Source organism: Microtus pennsylvanicus, chromosome 9 (assembly GCF_037038515.1).
Source record: "Microtus pennsylvanicus isolate mMicPen1 chromosome 9, mMicPen1.hap1, whole genome shotgun sequence".
In the NCBI taxonomy this organism is placed as follows: domain Eukaryota; kingdom Metazoa; phylum Chordata; class Mammalia; order Rodentia; family Cricetidae; genus Microtus; species Microtus pennsylvanicus.
This window is the reverse complement of record NC_134587.1, coordinates 47,442,702-47,458,782: the sequence shown is the minus strand read 5'-3', so window position 1 is coordinate 47,458,782 and position 16,081 is coordinate 47,442,702. Positions and strand designations below refer to the sequence as shown.

Sequence of the window (16,081 nt, the reverse complement as noted above, 5' to 3'; positions counted from 1 at the left end):
CCCGGCCCTCATGCAAAGAGTTCCAAGGTCCTCTGCCTCTTTTTGGAACTTATTTATTTATATGTTTTTATTTTATCTGCATGAATTTTTTGCTGGTGTATATTGCGCACAGCTGGTACACACCCATGGAAGTCAGATGAGAGCTTTGGTTCCCTTGGATCTGGAATTACGGAGGGTTGTAAGCCACCACATGGGTGCTGGGACTTGAACCCAGGTCCTTTGCAAGAGTAACTAGTGTGCTTAACCACTGAATCATCTCTCCAGCCCCAAGTGGCATCTTTTTATTCTCACACATGGTACTAAGCACCATGGTGTCCATCATCACAGAGCAGTGCCTGCCAGACAGATTCAAAACCTTTGCAACCATTAAGGATTAGTGACATCCTGTCTTAGAGCAAATGAAACAGTTACTGGACTGGCCTAAGGGCCCTTGGCCAGTAGATGGAAGAGTAGGCCGTCACCACCAAAGCCCCTCTTCTAGTTGGGGTTTCCATTGTTGTGATACAACACAGCAATCAAAAGGCAAGTTGAGAAGAAAAGGGTTCATTTGACTTATATTTATTTGCTGTTCATCACCAAAGGAAATCAGGACAGGAACTCAAGAAGGGCAGGAGCTGATGCAGACACCATGGAGGGGTGCTGCTTACTGGCTTGCTTCCCCTTGCTTGCTCAGCCTATTTTCTCATAGAACCCAGGACCACCAGCCCAGGGACGGCACCACACACCACGGGCTGGCCCCTTCCCCATTGATCACTAATTGAGAAAATGCCTTACAGCTGGATCTCAAGGAGGCATTTCCTCAGCTGAGGCTCCTTCCTTCCTCTCTGATGACTCTAGCTTGGTCAAGTTGACATAAAACCAGCCAGTACCGCCACTCTCCACCCAGGGAAGCCCAGTGGCGCCAGACTTCAGGTGCTACAAATATCTTAGTAAGGACGGCAGCCAGGGCAGTCCCCCGCAACCTCCAATACAGGGGCTACAGAAAGAGACTGAGAGTCCTATAATGTCCTTCAGTCTCTATAACACGACTCCAAGGTACAGAGGAGCCTGGAAGGGTCTGGAGGTGTCAGAACGGCGCACTATGAGGAAAACGAAGCTCAGAGGAGGCAGGTGTCAGGCAAGGTTACACATAACTCTGAGTTCCAGTCTTTTTGCTGATTGGCCTCTGATACACTGAGTTGGCCTCTTAAAAACTCTCCATGTGACTGGGGGCGGGGGAGGACAGCCCCTAACTGCACAGGAAGTCTGTTGGGCCCCATGTGGGGGTGGAGAGGCCCAAGCCAGCAGGGCAAGACCCCAAGCAGCTAGTCTTGGATTCCACAACAGTCTCCACAGGAAAACAGGAAAGCTGAGCTGCATGTGCAGCCTGCAACAGCCCCGCCTCGAAGGATGAGGGGTCCTGGGTCGCTAAGAAAATAACCCCTTTGCACAGTGCAGAAGCCCCTGCCTCAGGCCAAGACTAAAGGACTAACTTCTGGGGCCCTAGCCAGAGCCACACCAGACACACAAAGGGCCTGCTGTGTTCACCTACTGGACTCACACCGTCTCCCCTAAAGAAGGGGAAACTGAGGCCCAGAGACACACTGTGACTATCTTGAGCAAAGCCTGGAGAGCCGCCCTAAAGCCGTTCCCAGAGGAGTGGGTCCAGCTTCCCACAAGGAGGTGCAATCTGTCCCCCCTCCCCTTTTCCTGGCAGCCTTAAATACAGGGTGGGGGTGGGAGGAGAGTGGGGCTTTGGCTATTTTTAACCAAATATAACTTTCTGTCTGTGAGTGGACAAGCCCGGGCCGTCCTCAGACACAGGCTGTCTGTGAGCTGCACAGAGTCTGCCTTGCTCAATGAGGACTTGTTTGTTTACTCAGTTTTCAAATTATACCCCTGCAGCCTGGCCCAGCCCAGTCACCCTTCCCTGGCTGGGTCTGTGCTGGTCCTTGGCGGGGAAGGCAGTCAGGCGTTCTGTCCAGTTCTGTGGCCTCTGGATTGTGGGCTCTTCCTTTCCACTCTCGGGGCCTCGGTTCACTCAGTGGTGAAATGAAGGACAAGATCAGTTAGATCGAGCGGTCTATCCAGCTGTCCTTCCAGCCACCCTTCCTTCCCTTTGTTCTCTCACCACAGGGTCTCCTTGCTTGTCCCAGGCCGGCCTTGACCTTGTACTCCTCCTAGCCTTCTGACCTTTAGATCATTTCAATCCTGCCACCCGAGAGACAGGGGTGTCCAGGCCAGAGGAAGAGAAACTCATCTGCTGCCCAACAGCAACTTCAAGGCCAAGGCAGGGACCCTGGGGGCCAGGCAATTCTAGGTAAACTTGTGGATTCCAAAACTTAAGCTCCCATCTCCCACTCTCCTCACACCCTTCACATTCCCAAGAGCTGCCCTAGCTGGGTGGAGACACAGGCCTTTAATTCCAGCAGAGGCAGGCAGGTCTCTGAGTTTAAAGCCAGCCTGGTCTACAAAGTGAGTTCCAGGACAGCCAGGGCTACACAGCAAAACCCTGTCTCAAAAAACAAACACAAACATACAAACAAAAAAGAATCACAGCTGGGTGTGGTGGCTCATGCTTTTAATCTCTGCATTCAGGAGGCGAAGGCAGGCACATCTTTGTGATTTGAAAGATAGCCTGGTCTACATAGTGAGTTTCAGCTCGGCTAAATAGAAAACAAGCACACACACACACACACACACACACACACACACAGAGCACCAACTATGATGATACATAACCTGTAGATTTCAGGATTTGGGGAGCTGAGGCAGGAAGGCTGAGGCAGGAATACTGCTGCAAATTAAGGTCAGCCTGGACTATGCGGTGAGACTGTCTCACCTGGGGGACTGCTAACAGAGCACGTACACGGCCTGGAGTTCAGTCCCCAGCACTACATGAAACTAGACGTGTGGCACACAGCTGTGACCCCAGCATGAGGGAGGCCAGAGTATGGGAATCAGAAGGTTAGGCTGTCATCACCATGTCCCTGACCTGTCATAGGCCAAGAAACCTACAGAACCTTTAGATATTCCAAAGGCAAGTAATGGGGTCACTGTTTCTTTTCTTTTCTTTTTTTCTTTCTTTTTTTTTTTTTGGTTTTCAAGGCAGGGTTTCTCTGTGCAGCCCTGGCTGTTCTGGAACTCACTCTGTAGACCAGGCTGGCCTTGAACTTACAGAGATCCGCCTGCCTCTGCCTTCTGAGTGCTGGGATTAAAGGCGTGCGCCACCACTGCCCAGCCATTCTTCCCTCCTTACTTTCACCTGCAGCTCCGAGGAGGGACCATGACCACCATGACCACAACCACACAGCTTTGTCCCTGGCAGAAGCCTTCTATCGCCCCATCACAAACAGGCACACGGCCTCCTGATGGAGTGTTCAAAGCCAGAGTGCACTTAGGAAAGCATAAACATCCACTGTGTCCATCATGCAACCACAGTGTGCTTGCTGGAACCTTCCTGGCCTGCACAAGAGCTCCACAAAATCAACCCTTATGTGGCGGCTTCAGTCCAGCGTGCAGCTTACCCTGGGGTCTGAGACGGCTTTGAGAACAAGCCCTGCCTCCCCCAGCAGGATCTCTGTGCACCAGACATCCATCCACCATGCCTACTTCGTTCCTTGATTGAAACTGCTGCACTCTCGACACTGGCTTAGTGATCACCCGTGAAGAGCAGCAAAGAGAGGAAGGGTCCCAAGTGGGGACAGACAAAAGGAAGGGCCTGCCAAAGTCCCTTGGCACTCAGACTGTGTGGCCTGCTACCTGTAGAGAGAGAACGTGGGGTTCACACTTTACAAGCCATAATTTAGTCTTCCTCCTGGATGCTCGGATACCCAGTCTGCACAGATATCCTTTCTCCGCTTTCTTTTTTGTTGTTGTTGCCTGATTTTATTTGTTTGTTTGTTTGTTTATTTCAGGACAGAGTTTCTCTGTCGCATTGGAGCCTGTCCTGGAACTTGCTCTTGTAGCCCAGGCTGGCCTCAAACTCAGAGATCTGCCTGCCTCTGCCCCGCCCCCCAAGTGCTGGGATTAAAAGCGTGCACCGCCACCACCCGGCTTCAGCTTTCTTATTTTGATTTCTGTTTATATCTTATTTATTTTGTGTGTCTGGGGGAGGGGACACACCCACCACTACACGTGTGTGGTGGTCGGGGGACAATGTGCAGCATTGGGTTGCAGGGGACAGCTAGGTCATCAGGCTTGGTGGCAGGCTCCTCTACCTGCTGAGCCATTTCACTGGCTCCCAGCCTGGCACTTCCTTGTGAGAGAGGGGACTTCCTGAGGAGGAGTCCTTCCATGAACTCTATATAGCAGCTGTTGCTGAGACACCAGGAAACCCTGCCACACAGTTTCACTGACCCAACCCCGCATGGTGACCCAGTACGGCTGGAATCTGTGAAGCCCACATCTCAGACTCAGAGTCATCAGGGAGGAGAGCGGGCCTCCCGACATCAGAAGGGTAAAAGTGGAGGCTGAGGGAGGCCATTCTCCATCCAAGAGCATGCAGGAGCTCTCAAAACTGGTGCACATCAGACGCTCCCCCCACTCGTCACTGTCACTGAGGCCTTGACCACTCCACCCCTACCTGGGTATGGCCCTCACCACCCACCCCCACAACTGGGTGTCACTTCCACCTGGGAATGAGCCAAGGCTTCCCCAGGTCTGTCAGGGCAAGGCCCCTCCTCTTCAAGGCCAACACTCACAGCTCCTTCCACCCCACATTCCCCCACCTTCCGTGCGTGCGAGAACACAGCCAGCCAGGAATCTCCAAGCAAATGACCACTGAGAAAGTTTGATCAGCCTGTCCCCAGCACAGGAAGGGCTTTGTAACTGTCTTGGCTTCCTTTTAAATTGAGCACTCTGTCACGGGTTTGTGTGTGTGTGTTTGGGGGTGGAGGCCCTCGAGAATACCAGAGCACATGTGGGGAGGACAACGTCACAGAGTCAGTCTTCCCTTCCACCACAGATCTGGGGATTGGACGCCGGAGTTGGGTCTGCACAGTGCGCATTTTCCCTGCTGGACCACTTACTGGCTATCATGTAACCCAGGCTGGCATCCAACTGGATACGGAGCCTGGGATGATTCTGAACCCTGACCCTCCTGCTCCAATCTCCTGAGTGCTGGGATTACAGGCATGCACCATTAAACCCAGATGAAATTCCATAACTATTGATTGAGCGGATAAAGGAAAAATAACCAGGATGTCAGGGGTCAGAGTGCATCACCTGGAGAAGGTCTGAGAGGCATGGACCACTGTTTCCACACAGTAACCCACCTGGCAGGGCCTTGAGAGTCCTGGGAAAGGGTTTTCAAAGGCAGAGAATTCCCAAAAGAGGGTACTGATCTTGAGGTCACAAATGGGGAGACCAATCAGAGAGGCACAACCTCTGGCCAGGATCACACAGCAAATAATCGACAGGACCAGGTTCAGATTCATAAATCTAATTCTGGACACACGGTGTCTTTATCTTCTGTGTCCCAACTCAAGACAGACACAGAGTGGACACAGCTCTGCACACACAGGCTGAATACCTCAGGGGTCCTGAACCAAAGGCTGGTCTTGCTCAGGCTAGGACATGCCTGCTTCCTGGGACACTGGCTGGCCACATGCAAGGGGGCAGACAAATTGGCCATGTCTCCTGAGGTGTCAAGCAGGCCCAGTAGAGTTAACAACCAAAAAAGCCATCATGTGGGATGGACAAGCCCAGATGTTTTGAAAGCCCTTGCCATGTAAACATGACAGTTTGATTCCCCAGAACCCATGTAAAGGTGGAAGAAGAGAACCACAGAGGCATCCTCCGGTCTCCCATGTGCACCACACACATCACACACATACACAGAGACAATAAAAAAAATGTAAAAGCTGGGTGGTTGTGGTGCACATCTTTGATCCCAGCGCTCAGGAGGCAGAGGCAAGTGGGTCTCTGAGTTTGAATGCAAGCTGGTTTAGAGAGTGAGTTTCAGGACAGCCAGGGCGACAACAGGAAACCCCGTCTCAAAAAACCAAAAACCAAATAAACAAAAATAAATTTAAGCTACCAATCAAACTGAGGTCACAGCTCAGTCTGCGCTTGCTGAGCTCGCATCAGGACCTGCGAACAGCACAGCAGTGTCATAGAGCTGCAATGCCAGCACGCGGTGGAGGTGAGAGGACCAGGAGTCCACGGGCTACAGAGCAAGTTCAAGGCCAACCTCAGATACGTGAGACCCTGTGTCAAAACAAAATAAAATAGCTGTCATTCACTCACTGCCACCCTACACTGCACTATCCAAAGATTGCCATGCTGCTCTATGATGGCAAAACAGCCTCCATCTTTTACAGAGACCCCTGAGGCCCAGGGACACCGATTCATCTAGAGACATTCATGAGGCCCAGGGACACCGATTCATCTAGAGACATTCATGAGGTCCAGGGACACCGATTCATCTAGAGACATTCACCGTCCACTGTGGCAGCCGACCCACAGTCCCTTCATCACGGGTTGGAGTCAGCACATTTCCTCAAGGGACCGGGTCCCAAGTGGGCGGGGCACCACACAGGCAGCACTTCCGGTTCTCCCAGTTTCACCATCAAGCCTCCTCGGTGACTCAGGCCCTGAAACTCCACCTAGAGAGGAGCGTGGCTCTGCTCCCCACTCGGGCTTCAGAAAGCCCTTCTTCCCCAGGCAGGGAAGTGGGTGGGGGTGGGGCCGGGGAGGAAAAGGCCGCGCAGGAATCTGTAACCGCAGGATGATGCTTCTGCGACTGTGTGTAGTGAGTGAGTCAAGAGCTCTGCCTGGGGAGGGGGTGGGGCAGACTGTGAGTCTCAGACTGAGTAATGGTGGGATATAGTCGGGCGGCCTACCAGAGCCTCTGGCCCAAGCCTACAGTCCCCCTCCTCTCCCTCCTGCCAGGCCCCTGTCTGTGTCTCTCTGGGGCCTTTCCCACACTGTCCCCCTGCGAATCATAGCTATGCAGTCACAGTGGGGACTTCATCACTAAGGCCTTGCTCTCGCTGCTTCCTGCCTTCCATGGAGGTAATTCTGAGAGATGATCCAGGCAGATGACGGCATGGCACAGAGTAAGTGCTCAGTTAAAAGAGTTGGGCTGGGCTGCGAGCTCTAGCCTAACACACATGAGGCCCTGGGTTTGATTCCCGCCTAAAATCTTAACACTCAAGAGGTACAAGGTCATCCTCAGCTACCCTGTGAGTTTGAGGACAGCCTGGATTATAAAAGGCTGTGTCTAAATAAATAAATAAAACTATTTTAGCATTCAAAGCCTGAGAACCGCCCCTCCCTTCTCTATCACCCGCCATTCTCAGACAGGAAATAGACCAGCCCCTGTGGGCAGCAGGCCAGGGGAGCAGTTTCTGGGGCCACATACCCAGAGGCCACAGACTTCAGTCCATGCTAACAACTCACAGGCAGTCCCTTCAAATGCACTAGCATCTAACAGATGCTCAGAGAGGTCCCCTGGGCTCCCAGGAGGGATCCTTCCTAGACGTGTCCAGAAGAATAAAAGAGGCAGGGTAGGGGTAGAGTATGCAGGATGAATCTGGTTTCAGCAGGGCGGCCAAGCACAGCCAGGGAGGAATCAGGCATAGGAGATTGTGCTAAGAACCAACAGGGCAGGAACAACCCAAAGGCAACACTGAGAGAATGGCTAAGAAACACCTCACCTGGAAAGACGTGCAAACTGTGGAAAAGATGTTTATTGCAAATGGTTTAGAAAAAGAGGCAAGACACACAGTGTTGAGTCACAGTCCCAGAAACCTACCACCACGATTGGGCAGGCTACAAAAGGACGACGTGGTCAGGCAGGGGGTGGGTGAGCCGCCCTTCTTGTCTTTCAGCTTCATTCCTTAGGCGGCAGGAGGCAGGGAGGGCGGGCTATGGCCCAGTTTGGGATTAGAAAGGTCTCTTTTGGCAGCCTGTGTGGGAAGGCCTGGAGGGTGAGGTGGGAGGCCCCCAGGAGGCCAGAGCACAGGCTAAAGGGTGGGAGAGGACCAAATAGAAGACTAGAGGAGGCTGGGGGAGGGGAGAGCAGGAAAGCCAACAAAAGCACATTATGTAAGACTCAACACTAGAGATAGCAGAGTGCCCAGACAGCTTCACCCACAGAGGCTGACCCAGGCCTGGATCAAGCATCTGGCAGCAGCCTGCAAAGTCTCTGGGCAAAGCCCCCATGACAATTAGGCAGCAGGGAGTGGGGAGTGGAACACCTACAACTTTCACTCCTGCACCTGGAGCCACTTTTACAAGTGGAGAGGTAGAGGCGTGAGGGTTGCTAAGATCAATCTGCAAACAGATATTATTTGCTTTTCTTGACAAATAAACATGATCCCTTTTTCATAGCCGGTTATCACAAAGGGCGATAACCCAGTAATAAAGTAGGTCTTGGCAGAAGGATATGAAATGTTTGCCACCTTCCAAAGGCTAAGCATGGATGTATTCATATTCCCCAGAAGTTCTCCTTGATGCCTCTGATAACAGCTCCTAGCGCAAGCTGTATATAGGATGTTTAAGCAGCACAATGTATACTACAAGATGCCAGTAAAAACCCAAGCAGCCGTTACCAGGGCCATGGACAAATAACACTGCCCCAGGCACAGAATGGCACTTGGAGTGGAAGGAAAAAAAGAGCTATCGGAGTGAGCCAATAGGGAAGAGGTGACCAGACAAATGATTTCTTCTGCAGAGTGATGGCCAAGAAAGAAAGATGGAAGATCTGGTTTTTATACGTCCCCCTCCAAAAGTGTCCAGGTGCACACTGCTTTAGCAATTTGGCGAAGGCTGCCTAGGGTTGAGAGAACAGGGAGGGTGGGGTGTGGTGGCTACTGATGGGTTCAGGGTGTATTTCGAGCAGGCTGAAACGTCCCCGGATTACGTGTGGAGATGGTTGCTCACCTCAGTCAATACAGTAAAAAACATTCTCTGTGGGTAGACGGTACAGGGTGTGGAACTGGGTCTCAATAAAGTGTGGTTTTTAAAAAAGAATTAGCCAGGAGCAGGGAGAGCAGGGCAGGTGGGTGGAACTCGCAGGAGCACAAGGGCTGGCACAGTCTGCCCTCTGTGGGGCAATTCTTGCACCTTTACTGAGCGGTGACCCACAACGGTGGAACCCCTGAGGATGTCCTGGAGAAGGGGGATTTCCCCCATGGCAGCCAGCTCTCCCCCTGCAGCTCAGGTACCGGTCCCCAGCCCTCACTTGCAGCATCCTGGTTTCTGCATGAAATCCCGCAAAGGGCTCAAAAGGCGTTTGAGAGTCCTGTCGTCTATCTCGTGGAAAGGATGGTCTGGCGTAGCTCAGTCGTTTGTCTATCTTCTGGTTCCTTCTGCACACCCTGCTGCCAATGTCCCTGCCACTAATCTCTCAACCCGCACCACACAGACCATGTCCACCACACAGAGCTGCCACAGTGAAAGAAGCCAGGAATCAAGGCTTCTGAAAAACTGGTTTCTCCTCAGATCCAGGGAACTGGCCAATCTGACTTCAGAGACAGGACAAACCTCACCCACCCCTTTGAACGTCAACATTAGAGGGAATCTAATCACAAAAACCCCAGAACAATCTCACTAATATGATGTTTGCTGAGTGCTTCTGCCCAAGTACTAGGTTGGGTAGCACCTTATCTGTGCTGAGCCACCAGATCCTCCCAGCAGCACCTAGCTACCATTGTCATTCCCATCTCACTGATAAGGACACCGTGATTCAATCCTCAGTAAATGGGAGGGCAGGTGTGTGCGGTGGCACAGACCTGTAATCCCAGCTAGTCAGGACTTGAGAAACAAAAGGAGCTTAGATTCAAGTCCTGCCTGGGCTACAAATTGAGTTCAAGGCAGCCTGGGCAACTTAGTAAAACTGTCTCAAAATAATAATAATAAAGGCTTGAGAAACACCTCAATGGTAGAGGAGGGCTTACAAAGAAAAGAGAGAGGGCTGGAGAGATGGCTCACTGGTTAAAAACATTGTTCTTGCAGGATGTGGGCTTGATTCCCAGCACCCCATGGCAGCTAACCACCATCTCTAACTCCAGCTCCAGGGAGTCTGATGCCGGTCCTTCTCAGAGCAAGACCACATTCAGTGCGCAGACATACATGGGAGCAAAACACTCATACACTGACCGAAAGTCAGTCAGCTAACACTTGTGCAGTCTGAGTTGGGACTTAAAGTTGTTCCAGTCAGGTCTGTAGGGAATTTTAGTCCCTCATAACTAGAAGGGACTTCAGCGACCAGGTGCCACACCCCATTCTGTTCATATCCAGGGAAAATAAGCAGCCCCTAGGTGACAATGGTTCCCTAGCTCTCAGGCCCATTCCACACCAAGTGCACAAACCACCCTGCTACCAGCATCGCCAGCGCTGGGCAGGAACAAGCCTCTGCTTGCCAGAGGCTTTGAAATCGCAGGATAAAAGGTGCCGGGGCAGCAAAACAGCACCCTGGGTAAGAGCACGCCTGACCTTTGCCAGGACTTGCAGGCTGGCATTCACCTGCTCACCTGCTAGGGGAGGGGACAAGGCTGCCAGCCAAGCCGCAGCACCCTGACAGGCCTGGGAGCTTGAGGGCCCTGTGGGAAGGGGTGTTCCCACAGCTGACACTTCAGCAGGTAGGGAGGGCTCTGGAATGTCAATCATCTGCTGTGGAGTCCTCCAGTACCGGCTGGGTGGGGTGAGGAGAGTGAACGGGTGGCTGGAGATAGCAAAAACACGACCCCATTTCCCTCCAACAGATTCTAAGGAAGTTCTTCTCTCTGTTGGGCTGCCTTCTTACAGTCCCCCACCAGACACTTCAGGACCCCCACCCCCTCCAGGTGAGCTTGCCATGGAATCTAAGGCATCTAAGGGGGTTATTAATAGCACTTAAGTGTTAGGAGGAGAGGCAAGCAGGCTGAGTGGGCACAACCCTCTTTTCCTCAGCCTGTATCCACAAAACAAACTCAGCCCTCTCCAGAGGAGGCCACTTTACCTTCCCTGGCTCAGGATCCACTCCGGGAACTGGCCAGTAGGGTAGAGGTGGGTTCTCAGCCCACGACTTGGGAAGGTGGGAGCTCTGGGTGTGGGGAAAGGAAAAAACCCACTGAAGTAGGGCACACCCCACCCATGCTTGCTGAGAGCCCTCAGAGGAGGCCCTGAATGGAGGGACTGTTACAGAACCCCAGGAGGTTGCCACCAACAGGGAAGGGACAGGAAGGCTCCGCCCGGCCCTTCCTGAGTCCAGACCTAGTCCTACAAGGAGGCCTTCCAGGACTTAACCCCCAACTGTTGTTCTAAGTCACTATGTCTGTGCCCAACTTCAGGGCTGGCACAAAGGGAAGCTCAGGCCACCAGCTCAGGCCCAGTCACTGGGCCGTCCTTCTCTGGCCCCTTCTTTGTACCCTGCTAGGATAGATAGAGGGAGGTGGCACCTGTCATTGTTCTCAAAGGGTCCCTGCTTTCAAGATAATGTGGGGTAGGCACTCAGCAGGACATCAAGACCATGTAGGGGACGCCACAGTACAGGGAGACAAGATCAGGGGATCTTATCTTCTTCATGTTCTCCAAGAACCCCAACTGGCTGGCACCCCATGTCTCGGTGCCTGCTCTATGCCCTGTACTAAGCAACACCAACCCCTTTCAAAGATAACACCTAGGCTCTAGGGCATTAAGAGACCGGTTCAAGATCACACACCTAGGCAAAAAGCTGAAATTACATTCAGGACTGCTTGGCCTGACCTGCCCGTGTCGTCAGTCCAAACTGAGTTTGGGGACAGCCTGAGATTCTCACCCCGTTTCCCATTCTCCACAATCAACCCAAGATGCTGAACTCCTCCTCCACAGACTTGGGAGAAGCAACTCCTTCTTGAGAAGTGTTCACCATGCCTTGACAGGCGGAGCACAAGACTAGCTGAAGGACCGCACTGGGAGGCTGGACACTGACCCTGAAGGAGCCAGCCCTGGCCATGACCAGCCGCCCCTCTAAGCTGTAGAGCCAGCACTCCGCTGAAACGAGCCAACTCAAAGGCCAGGGACCTGGCCCTTCTAGGGCACCCCATCTCTCCTTAGCCCCACTCTCCACGTGAGGTCCCAGGCCTTCCAAGGGCCCATCCCCCTGGAAGCTTCAGCCACGTGTACGGGGACTGAAGCCAGGGAGAGGTGGGACAGGTCGGCTGCGCGGGGAAGTCAGGAAGCTCTGACTAAGTGTGGCAGAGTCCGGAGTAGTGAGTGGGTAGGCTTGGAACGTTGCTGGGAAGATGAGGATGCGACCCCGCGGTCACGCGATCTACGGTATAGGTGCTGGTTTCTGGCCTGACGGGGCTCCGAGAGGAGCAAGTTCCAACAGAGAAATGGAGTCTCAGGCTCCTCAAAGGGGGAAGGGAACACATATTAAGGCCTGGAAGGGCCGCCCAAGCTGAGAGAGAACAAGAGCGGAGAAAGGGCAAGGGTCTGACCGGCTACGCCCCGCCCCGGGCCTTGACTCTCCGGGACCCCCTCCCCGACCCAGCGAAGGCGGAGGCGTGGCCCGGGGTGCCCCGCGGAGCCCGAGGCCGGCGTGACGCTGAGCGGTCCTCACCTGCGATGTGCTGGCGTCGCGCGTCATCCAGGTGTGTGGACAGCACGTCTCCCATGGCGAGGAGAAGCGGCGGCCGGATCCGCCCCTACTACTCAGAAGGACGCCGCTGGCGCCATGGAGTCCGCAGGCCCCACTCCCGCCGCCCCGCAGCCCCGCAGCCCCGCAGCGGTCTGGGCTCCGCTCCACTCCCACCGGGATCTCAGCCGCGTCCCGCCTGCCCGCCCGCCGCCGTAGCCTCTCCAGCCGGCGCCCAGGCCCCGTTGTCCGCCCCGCCCCACCAGGACAGACCACGCCCCCGACAGAGCCACGCCCTCCTCTCCAGTCCAGGGAGGGCGGGGACCTCTAGGCAGTGGGGAGACTTAGACAAAGAGAAGATCCCCGGAAGGGAGACCCGGGACAGACGCGCCGGGTGTGCGCCAAATTCAGATAGCAAAGAAGAAAAGGCTGGTGGGGGCATCGCAGAAAACTGGGCGCCCTGGGGACTGCAGCCAGAGCATCTCCCCTCCTTCCTCATGCCGAGGAGGATGTAGGGACTGCAAGGGGACGCCTGGACCGATATGCGGGAATTCAGCATTTCTCCAGTTCCTCGTCTTGCCCCCTGCCCCCAGTCTCGTCCGCAGCTGCCCGCACTAGGGAAGTCCCTTGGCCTTGATCGGACCTGCCCCAGAAGGTGTGCCAGCCCATCTTGCACAACAGATAGGGGCAGGTGGGGAGGGGAAATGGACAAGGATAGAGTGGAGGATGGAGGGACATGGGAAGGGAAGGTGGGGGGGTGCGATATGGCCTGAGCCCAAAGATATCAGGGCCCCAGAGCCAGGAGGTCATTCCTCAGGCGGGGCCTGTGGGCATTTCATTCAGAAGGCGGCTTGCCGAACCGAGCAAAGCAGGAATGGCTCTTTACAGTTTACAAAAGAGTATCTGAAATGAAAAAGTGGAGACCTCGGACTTTGGGTACTTGGACTGTAGGGCAGGGCATGGGGTGGGTCACTAGCACCAGAAGAAAGTGTTCCGGTTTCTGGACCTCCCAAGCTGTAGAGGAGGCCGACTAGACTAGACTAGGTACCTTGGACTGTTCTGGTTCAGATATGTCCTGCGTCTATGACCAGGGCTGGCCAGTTGCTGCTTGCTTGCATCTCTCAGCTCAACACTTCTGTGCATTCCACCCCGTTATTAGCTGCTCTCCCTGTAACTCTGACACCTCAGCAAACGAAGATTATAACAGTTCCCTCTAAGTAAGCACCTGTCACCGCCGCAGGAGGTAGGTTGGGAAAGGACTGGAGTGATGCAGGCCCTCAGTCATGCTTCCAGTCACTCACCAGTCAGTCAGCTGCTGTGCTAAACATTCATTTGCTAAACCTTTTGCAAGATACCCTGTGAAGCCGAGTGTAGCGGTGCGTGTCTGATAACCCTGCAGTGGGGAAGAAGGGAGGAAGGTCAAGATTGAGGCTACCGGGCTGGTGAGATGACTCAGACTAAAGAGCACTACCGCCGTTCGCAGAGGACTCAGGTTCAGGTCCCGGCAGCCACATTAGGTGGCTCACAAGTGCCTGTAACTACTGTTCCAGGGTATCTGATGCCCCCCTTCTGACTTCCACAGGCTCCAATACTCACATGGGGCAAATAAACTCATATGGGAAAACACACATACACACAAATCAACAAAATAAGCTGTAAGAGTTTGAGGTCAGCCTAAGTAGGCTGCATAGCAAGTTTGAGGTCAGTCTAAGGAAGATCCTCTTTCAAAATACCAGTGGCTAAACCAGGCAGTGGTGACACATGCCTTTAATCCCAGCCCTTGGGAGGCAGAGGCCTGTGAATCTCTGGTTTCAAGGCCAGCCTGATGTGCGCAGTAAGTTCCAGGACAACCAGGGCTACACAGAAAAACCCTGTCTCCAAAATAATAATAATAATAAATTAAAATTTTAAAAAGGTTTTAAAAAAGAAAAATTGCACAGTGGTGGCGCACACCTTTAATTCCAGCACTCAGGGCACAGAGGCAGGTGGATCCCTGAGTTTGAGGCCAGCCTGGTCTACAGAGCGAGTTCTCGGGGCTACACAGAGAAACCCTGTCTCGGAAAAGCAAGCAAACAAATGAAAGTTGAAGTAAGTCAGTGATCTAATTCTTGTCTAACATAAACCAGGAGGGCCCTGACTCCTGTGGGACCTTAAATATGCACGCGCGCACACACACACATGCACACAGAGATATTAAGGGTGAACAGATGAGGAAGTCCAGGCTACCCTGCCCTCTGTGACCCTGGACAGGTGGCATTCCTTATGGAGCCTCGGTTTCCTCACCTGTCAAGGAAGAATAATGATGCTTTGTGGGGAAGGTCAAAAAAGACCGAGTGCCTAGCCCAGTGCCTCTTCAATAAACAGAAATGCCATTCTGGTCCCTGCCCTTCCGAAGTGTTTTAAGTACGGTGCTTTAGGACTAGTTCCAGAGTTGAAAGTTGAAAAACAAGAATTGTGACAGCAGGCACTAACGAAAGGACATCCAGGGAGTGGGGCCCCACACAGCAAAGACCGAACCTATGAAAAACAGGATGCATTCAGATGGCAGAGCCATCAGGAAGAGCTCCAAGTCAAGCTGGCGGGGACTTATGGTTTCCTTGTGCAGAGGAGGCCCAGAGAAGGAAAGCGACTTCTGTCCAAGTCTCACAGTAGGGCCAAGGCCAACACTCCTGACACTGGGTGTCACGTTCTTCACACCGCCCGGAGCAAGTGACGCTGTCATTTTATCCTCTTCCCTCAGCCTCAACTACACAGCCTAGAAAGGCCTGTTCTGCCCGGGGAAAGGACACTTAGAGCTAGCTGGTTCCCAGTCATCTCAGCCAAGCTGGAGGCCTGGGTCAGGTGGAGAAGGCTGACTGGTGGCCTGTCCCTGCCCTTCGTGGTACACCCAGGCTTAGAGCCTGGAAAACACGCACTTCCCAGAATGCATGCCAGGTCTCTGGCACAAGGACCCTTTCCTTAGACCTCCGTCCTCTGTCACTGAATTACCTTGAGCTCCTATGGCCTCAAACGCAGGAAGGTTCTGTAAACTGTAGGGTGCTGTTCATGTATGAGAATAATTACCTCCAACCATGAGACCAGTCCCTAAGAATTTTAGATTTATTGAATACACACAGAAACATTGACTACAGAAGAAGAGGGTGGGGGAAGACTGGAGAGATGGCGCAGAGGTGAAAAGCACAGTGGCTGCTCTTCCAGAGGTCCTGAGTTTAATTCCCAGCAACCACATGGTGGCTCACAACCGATCTGGTGCCCTCTTCTGGCCTGCAGGCACACATGCTTTATACATAATAAATAAATAAATCTTTTTTTAGAAAAGAAGTAAAATAAATAAATAAATAATAAAAAATTAAAAAAAAAACAGTAAACTGGCCATGGTAGCACACATCTTAATCCCAGAACTCAGGAGACAGAGGCAGGCAGATCTCTGGGAGTCTGAGGCCAGCCTGGTCTACAAAGCGAGTTCCAGGACGGCCAGGGCCACACAATAGAGACCCTGACAAAAAGAAAAAGGATAACCTCCTGGAGCACAGAGAATGGAAACGGTTTGTCCTT

General features: G+C 53.1%; 1 protein-coding gene across 1 annotated transcript in view; it reads right to left on the bottom strand.

The window, feature by feature from the left end:
• Niban2 (niban apoptosis regulator 2) overlaps positions 1-12,727 on the bottom strand; it is a 51,527-nt gene extending 38,800 nt beyond the window's left edge. Inside the window, exon 1 of the mRNA XM_075985895.1 lies at positions 12,512-12,727. Within this exon, the coding sequence (XP_075842010.1) occupies positions 12,512-12,566 (55 nt within the window). The 5' untranslated portion in view covers positions 12,567-12,727. The remainder of the gene's footprint in view (positions 1-12,511) is intronic.
• Between the last annotated feature and the right edge of the window lie 3,354 nt (positions 12,728-16,081).